Source organism: Hevea brasiliensis, unplaced genomic scaffold, assembly GCF_030052815.1.
Source record: "Hevea brasiliensis isolate MT/VB/25A 57/8 unplaced genomic scaffold, ASM3005281v1 Scaf317, whole genome shotgun sequence".
Taxonomy (NCBI): Eukaryota; Viridiplantae; Streptophyta; class Magnoliopsida; order Malpighiales; family Euphorbiaceae; genus Hevea; species Hevea brasiliensis.
The window spans coordinates 88,358-97,159 of record NW_026614826.1 but is presented as its reverse complement, the minus strand read 5'-3'; the positions used below and the strand labels follow the sequence as shown (position 1 = coordinate 97,159).

At 33.9% G+C, this 8,802-nt stretch overlaps 1 protein-coding gene and 1 pseudogene across 1 annotated transcript; both read left to right on the top strand.

Annotated features, from left to right (window-relative positions):
- Positions 1 to 871: 871 nt before the first annotated feature.
- On the top strand, positions 872 to 3,060 carry LOC131177064 (phospholipid:diacylglycerol acyltransferase 1-like). Its single transcript, XM_058142059.1, has 2 exons — positions 872 to 1,824; positions 3,023 to 3,060. Exons 1-2 carry the CDS (start codon positions 1,377 to 1,379, stop codon positions 3,058 to 3,060), a joined length of 486 nt encoding a protein of 161 aa, XP_057998042.1. The 5' UTR covers positions 872 to 1,376.
- A 926-nt stretch (positions 3,061 to 3,986) lies between these two features.
- LOC131177061 (phospholipid:diacylglycerol acyltransferase 1-like) lies at positions 3,987 to 7,523 on the top strand (annotated as a pseudogene).
- Positions 7,524 to 8,802: the final 1,279 nt, after the last annotated feature.

Genomic DNA, 8,802 nt, shown 5'->3' with positions numbered 1-8,802 from the left:
CAACATGTTTATTTAATTTATCTGTTAATTTTTTTAATCAATGAAATTTAATTCAATTAAATTATTATTTATTCTATATATTTTAGTAAAATTAATTATTTTATATTTATATTTTAGAAAGCACTAATATTCAATTTTTCTATTTTAGTGTATTTAATTAATTGGTATATATATTTTAAAAAAATATTACTAAATAAAAAATATAAGTTTTATTGTGTAAAGACTAATGTGAATTAACATTTTTCTTCAATTGTTCAAGATTTTCATTTAATTTCCTATGCGTCATTTTGTTTTTTCTGTATTAGAAAACAATATTTGATCAAAATTAATTCCCAATAAAAGAAATTATGCACATAGAATTGAATCAAAATTATATTTGAACAATTAAAAAAAATTTAGATTTAATTTTTATATAACAAAATTTTTATTTTTGTGATTATATTTTTTTGAAATATATGAATTAATTAATTTTTTTAATAAAAAATTAAATAGTAATATTTTTAAAATATAAAAATTAATTAATTAGTTTTATTAAAATAAAATTAAACAATAATTTATCTAATTTTAATTAATAAAAAATTTTATAAATTAATTAAATAATTTAATAAAAATAAAATATAAAAATTAAATAATATATTTTTAAAATATAAAATTAATTATTGTTAAAATTAAATAATAATTTTTCCTCTTAATTTGATATAAAAATTGAAATGCAGGGGGAAAGAACACCTACAGGTTGGTAGTAACGTGTAATAAGCGACGCAGACGAGTCATGCCAATAAGCTAGAAAGTCATGCCATACGCAGCGTTTTGTAATTTATTTATACTCCTCCCTCCTCAGGTCACGCGATAAACCTCGTTCCCCACCAAGATCGATGCTCATCCTCATCCACCGTCAAAACAATTTCTCGCCCACTATACTTCTCCGCCGTTGGATCACATCATATCCGTGCTATCACCGCTTGGATTCAACGGCACACCAGGAATTTCCAGATCCTCTAGTAGCTGGAAGAAGCCTAGAAATTTTCTAGTCCGCCACGTGTATTTTTTGTCACGCGGGGCCCAACGCCACCAGGGAATCTTGAAACTTATAAAATTCTACACACCAAGGACAGCCTCCAAAGCTCAACTTCAACAGCCAATAACGTAGTTCCGCGTCGTCTCTCGCCGACTGGTTTTGCGTTCTCCGGTCGACGTCGTTTCATGGTTCCAAACTAAGGATTCCTAATTTAAGCATATAAACATGTGTGGACGAAATTGGGTTTAGGGTTGGACTGTCACTGTCTACTCTACTCTGCTGGAAGCCGAACGAGCTCAGTTTCTATTCGTGAGCATGAACATGTAGCAGATAGAGATGCTCTAATCTGTTCAATCCGATGTTGATTTTGAGGCGGAGGTCGAAAGTGCAGAATTCTTCGGATTTCTCTGAGGTTGAGAAAGACAGAGAGGATGATAAGAAGGATAGAGGAAAGGAGAAACCAAAGCCAAAGCAAGACGGAGGAGAGAGGAGGATAAAGAAATGGACATGCGTAGACAGCTGTTGCTGGTTCATTGGTTGTATATGTTTGATATGGTGGTTTTTGCTTTTCTTGTACAATGCAATGCCTGCCTCTTTCCCTCAGTACGTAGCGGAGGCGATCACGGGGCCGTTGCCCGACCCGCCTGGCGTGAAATTGAAAAAGGAAGGGCTAACAGCCAAGCATCCGGTGGTTTTCGTGCCTGGAATTGTTACCGGCGGGCTGGAATTGTGGGAGGGACACCAGTGTGCTGACGGATTGTTTAGAAAGCGACTCTGGGGTGGCACATTTGGGGAAGTGTACAAAGGTACCTTTTTCTATTTTACTTCTTTAATTTTCTTTTTTCTCGATTTGTAATTGCGGATCTTAATTTTATGCAATTTATGGCTTCAAAGATCCAATTATGTGAATATTTTCTTTTGTTCATGTTCCTTTTTTGTGTTTTTCCATCCAATTAGTAAATGATACCTAACGGGATCTGTGGTTGTATGAGGTTGCTTAGTTGGTAAGGATTAATCAAAAGTGGGTTTGATTTTGATAATGGTGGTCACCTCAGTCCTCACAAGTAACTTGTAATAGATTTTTTAGAATAGTAAAACCTATGGGTTGTACTATTGGTTCCAGTATACTAGTTTCCAGTTGAATATGTATTAATTTTAGGTGGGTGCATCTGCTTTATTACTGTTTACTGTAAGCAGACGGGATAGGGAGTAATTATGTCTGACCATAAGATTAGAATCAACATGAGCTTGTCTGCTGTTACTGTTGACGATCTGGAAGTTTTGGGAGTGTTACGAAGCCTGTTTGAAAGTCCATGATTTGAAATCCAATTTGTTAAGTATTGAACCGATAGATGCTCTAGAATATATAGTAGTGACTAATCCAAACATATGTTAAATGTTCAGGCGTGATTTTCATGTTGGCATGCAGTTACAATCTAATTCTATGGGAAAAATGTGACTGGAAAGTTTATTTGATTAAAAATTTGGTGTGAAAAGAGAATCTAACTGACTCATTCTATACCAACGTGGTTTGAGGGCAAATTTTAGTAGATTAATAATTTGGTGCACGTGGGTGTGCAGAACTACACTTTGTCTTGTTTTTCTGTGATTGTAAAGTGATGTTTGCACAATTATAGTTAGATACCTCTGCTTTGATCTTCTTCTTTGTTAACAGAAATTTTTTGTGTAACTGCTTGTAATTATCATTGGGTTTAACGTCAATGTTTAATTTTGTATCAATTTTTCTGACTAGCTGGTATGTGGTTACATTTTTTGTTTCACACTTAAAAATAAATTTAATTAATTTTAAAACTTAATGCCATTTTCCCCCCACAACAAACACCCCCCCCACCCCCCCCCCCCCCCCCCAAAAGAAAGAGAGAGAGAGAAAGAGAGAACCTTCTCCTCGCTTCTCTGTTTTTCCACCACCTCTGTATGATTTAAAGTCTCCTTGCCTTAAGTTTTTGCATCTAAAAGAATTAAACAAATATTGGTGTCATGTAGGCTTTGACTTCTATATGCTTTTTCTGGATTTTGCATAACAGTGAACTCTTGTCAAAATTTTGATATATGATAGTGGTGCCATGAAATTCTAATGATAGGTCATGGCATGTGTCTTCCAACCTGTGTTACATGGAATCCACCAAGCATAGCTTTTGCACTATGATATTAGTATATGATGGTTCTTTAAAGAGCATAGTTCTTTGGTATTTAAAAGATCCATTTCTACTGTTCATGTCTTGCCTATTGAGAGACACTAATTGAATAAGTTTTGGGTCATTATGATTTTTTTTTAGTGTTCTTTCTTTTAGTTGGAGTGGTTATTAACAATTGACCGGAATCTTTAGCTTCCTAGCGTGTTCATTAAATCTGTAATGCAAGTGTATTATGTTGTGTAATTATTGTCTTTCTTGTATATCACTAGATCTAAGGACATCTGTCTCTCAGTACTCCAAGGGTACCTTGAGCTAGATTTTGTGGCAAAAAATACATGCAACTAAATCAAAATAGTTGATTGTTTTTAGGACCAATAGTTAGTTTCCTTAGTAGATTTGACCTGCAGGCAGTTGAATTTTTGAAAAATCTATTTGTTCTTAAATGCTTCTCTGAAACAGATATTTCATAATAGATAATATCAGTCACATTATTTGAATATTTTGAAGGCAAACTTTAGTATATATTATGTAGTCAGTTTGTGGCCTGTAAAGTTCCATGATTAATGTATTTTGGTCGTTGGCAATTTTCATCGATTCAACCTGATAATTTAGAGAAGGGAAGGCACTCTTATCTGATTTGATTGCTGTTGTTCCTTGTTCCTATATGTTTATTAAGTGAACCAATTAATTCCTGTTTGAAATGTTCATTTCAAGTAGATTTAATTGGTTCAATTCCTAAAATTTCGCCATTTTCCAAATTATCTTGATTATGAGATTGCACATTAATGGTGGTGGAATTGACTATTTGAAGCTTGTTTCTTTCCCTTATGTTTCTCCTATTTTCATGCAGACCGTTATGCTGGGTTGAGCATATGTCACTGGACAATGAAACTGGACTGGACCCTCCTGGCATTAGGGTCAGGCCTGTATCTGGACTTGTGGCAGCTGATTATTTTGCACCTGGTTATTTTGTCTGGGCAGTTTTAATTGCTAATTTGGCTCGCATTGGATATGATGAGAAAACCATGTATATGGCCGCATATGATTGGAGAATATCATTTCAGAACACTGAGGTATGGTTTTTTAAGCCATATATTTGCTTTTAAGTCATATGTTTTCTTCTAGAGTTTCCAAGTCTTAGTTTTGATTACTGTATGTCAGCACTGTTTGTGGTATTATATATTTCTTCTCCTTAGGTATGTATTGAATTCATAATTTGTTTACTAATTTCTTTCTAATTGAGATTATAATGTAAGGGAACAAACTCTGAGCCGGATAAAAGTAATATAGAACTCATGGTGGCTACAAATGGTGGGAGAAAGGTGGTTGTTATTCCACATTCAATGGGTGTTCTGTACTTTCTGCATTTCATGAAATGGGTTGAGGCACCTGCTCCAATGGGAGGTGGGGGTGGAACAGATTGGTGTGCTAAGCATATAAAGGCAGTGATGAATATTGGTGGACCCTTTTAGGTGTGCCAAAAGCAGTCTCAGGATTTTCTCTAATGAAGCCAGGGATATTGCTGCAGCCAGGTTTTCTTTTAATTACTAAAATCAAAAGATTAATAACAATTTAATTTTATGTTGCCATGACTTCATCTTTCCTATGAATCTTCTGACTAATTTGTGCTGCTTAATTTTTGGTCTTGATGAAATGCTAATCATTTTACAGGGCTTACGCTCCGGGTTTTTTGGATAAGGATGTTTTTGGTCTTCAAACTCTGCAACATTTAATGCGGATGACTCGTACATGGGATTCAACCATGTCTATGATACCAAAAGGTGGAGATACAATCTGGGGTGGCCTTGATTGGTCTCCTGAAGGAATCTACAATTGTGGCGCAAAGAAGCCAAAAAACAATAGTACACACACTGCAATTCCAAATGGGAAAGGGGCATCAAGTTTCACGGAAGGTGTGAACTATGGGAGAATTATATCGTTTGGGAAAGATGTGGCTGAGCTTCATTCCTCCAAAATTGAGCGGATTGATTTCAGGGTAATACTTCCTGTTCAGTTAAGGACATGAAAATGTATAACACACACACACACACACACACACATGCACACACACACACACACACATGGATTTAAAGTTGATGAAATTAAGGTTATCGGTTCATCTAGTACATATTCATTTATCTCTTTTCCTCAATTCCCCATGATATCATTTGCTCCTTTGGTGATGATCACAATGGTTCTGCCTTTTGATATCCTCTAGACATTGAGGGCTACATTTTGAAAATATTTTTGGTGGAAGTGTCATGCTTCTAATCTCATGCATCAAATCTAAACATGCATAATCAATCATTTTTAGTATGCTAGAATAGAATTTACAATCAATTACTTGAGAAGTCAACTGTTCATCTATTGGTGTATTGCATTCTCAGGTGTTCTTATTCTATTAATCAGTTCATATCAAAGTTTTTTTTCCCCTTTGAATGTTCTGCTTTATTTTCATGATAATAGATAAAACTTAGCTCATTTGCATCTTGAGATATATCAGTTGCTTATGCTGCATGTTTTCTGAGATGTTTGATGTTTTATGTTTTTAATGTCATTGATCTGCAGGATGCTATTAATTTTAAAAACCCTGCAAACAACTGTGACATCTGGACAGAGTACCAAGAAATGGATGTCGGGCATATTAAAGCTGTTGTCAACTACAAAGTATACACAGCTGGATCAGTTTTGGATCTGCTTCATTTTGTTGCTCCCAAGCTTATGAAACGTGAAGGTGCTCATTTTTCACATGGGATTGCAGATGATTTGGATGATCCTAAATACGAACACTATAAATATTGGTCGAACCCCTTAGAAACAAGGTGAGAATTTCCATATTTTGTTAATGAGAGTTTTTAATTGATAACAAATGAACTTAATTTAATTTTTCTGCACGTAAGTTTGTAAAGCAAGTTCATGTTATATTCTATGATTGGCAAAGTGCTTTTAGTTTGCTTGTGTGCCTGACTCCTCTTGGAACAGCTAGATTATCACAATAAAAACATACAAATTGGAATTTTGTAAATCCCATATCTGTAAATTACTTAATTATATACCAAATATGTTCCACTTGGGCTGATAATCATTTTGTTGTTCTTTTTTTCCCCAGCTTCTCTTGCAACTGTTATCTTAAGCTTTATAGTAATGAATAATTTTAATTCATTTTTGCTTTAGGACGATTACTGGTCAAATCATAAGCTTGTTCTTTATGATGGTCCTGTACTTGATCAAATTTTCATTGGGGGGACTGCTTAATTTTCTTTATTGTTTGTACAGATTACCGAATGCTCCTGAGATGGAGATATATTCTATGTATGGAGTTGGAATACCCACTGAAAGAGCATATGTTTACAAGCTAGCTTCTACTACTGAATGCTCAATTCCATTTCAGATAGATACCTCGGCAACCGGTGGAATTGAGAACTCTTGTCTAAAAGATGGAGTTTTTTCCGTTAATGGAGACGAGACAGTTCCTGTTTTGAGTGCTGGTTTTATGTGTGCAAAGGGTTGGCGAGGCAAAACAAGATTCAATCCTTCAGGCATTCGTACTTATATAAGGGAATATAATCATGCCCTCCAGCTAATCTTCTAGAGGGCCGAGGCACCCAAAGTGGTGCTCATGTTGATATACTGGGGAACTTCGCACTAATAGAGGACATTATAAGGGTAGCAGCAGGAGCTACAGGAGAGGACTTGGGAGGAGACCAAATTCACTCCGATATTTTCAAATGGTCTGAAAAGATCAGCTTGCATCTATAGTTCATAAGGTGAGCACTGAAAACTGGTTTATATGTTATCTACGAATGAAGTAGAGTACTGATTCAGTTGATGCATTATTTGCCATGTATTTTTAAATATACTATTGGTTCTACTTGTTTTAGTACTCTGTTAATAACAAAACTGGCCTGAGACTAGGTAGGATTGGATCATTTTTCATCTAAGTTGCTTTTCTACGTTGTCATATGAACTAGCAGTTGCCTATATACATTGCAATTTTCTTTCTGGCCTGGCCTCACTCTAGTCACACGTATTGATTGGCAGCAGAAATCATGCCTACTTCCCCCCTTGCACTTGAGACACTTCTAACAGACTGTGAATGCAGCAAATATTGGTGAATTGTGGAGGTACATCTATCAGCTCATGTTGAATGAGGTTTCTGCAACCAATATTGTTTTGGAAAGGACCTCACAAGGTTACTGAGATCAATGAACTTTCTACGTTGCTTGCACCTACCATTTTGGTGCACTTAAGTTCTATAGTCGCCTGAAATTTTGGTCAACCTGTAATTTATTCAAGTATTGTGAATAAAATGTGTTATAAGCTTGTTTGGCTTCCCTTTGAATTTTTGATCTCCATGTTGTAGCTTTGACCCCTTTCCTAAAGGGCACTGCACTAAAATTTTGTTCTTAGACGTGTTGTTCCTGGTGGTTTTTGGGTCCAGCATAATGGAGATTTAATTAAAAGATGCTTCAACCCCATTTTGATTCTAATGGAATTGATGAGGCCTTTCAAGATCGATTCTTAAAAGAGTTGCCATCCTCTTGAAGCTGGCAGGGGCCATCTTTTTTATTTATTTTTTTCCTCAAAACTGCAATGAGAATAGATTTTCCAAGTGCGGCGGTTATTGTCTTTTTAAATTTAAGACTTGCGGTTAACAGTTGATATTTTTAATTTAATTTAATTCATAAAAAAAAAAATTATCACCGAGTTCGATATGGATTTAATATGTCAAGATACGGACAATTTATAGACGGTCCACACTTTAGGCTTAACGTGTGGGTATGAGAAATCAAACCAAAATTAGATAAATTGAACATTAAAGGCCTACAATCAGAATATGTTTAAAGGTGCTGACAGAGTCATCTGCTTCATTGAGCCTGTTAAACATGTCAATTTTGCTAAAATGTGATATGGACAAGAACTGGTAAAACGAAAAATATCATGCTTTAAGGATTAATAAATCTTAATCTAGCAATATATAAATAAAATATATAATAGATTTGAAGCCAGTTTGGATAATTAAATGACTATTAATAAATAATTAATGTTAGTGGAGGAGGATGAGTCAAAGGACGGAGTCTGAGAGATGTTATCGCCGTCGTGTCGTGACTCTCTGTCAAAAACCTTCATGGGTTGATTAATACTTAAGGATTCTTCGCCCTACTTCTGTTGACGGTGGGAGGAAAAGAATATATTTATTTTAAAATTTTTATAATTAATTATATTAAACTTAATTTCAAAAATTTTAATTAATCTATAATATATATAAATGTATAAAGGAGGCAGTGAATTTTTGAAGGGATAGAAATATCTTTATAAATTTATACAATTCACAAAACATAATGAAAATAAATTTAACTTTTATTTTAAAATTAAATTTTATCTATAATATAGAATTTTAAGTCAAATAAATGTCAATAAATTATATAAATTAATTATATGATAATTATAATGTAGAATTTTAATTCAAACAAGTTTCTTTAACTTATGTACATCTTAATATTTTTTTATTACGTATATAAATCTCAATTATAAAAATATTGTTAAAATTAGATTTTTGATATTTCTATTTAGTTTTTTATATTAACCTATGACTTTTAAGGTTATAATGAAATCTTGATGAATTTT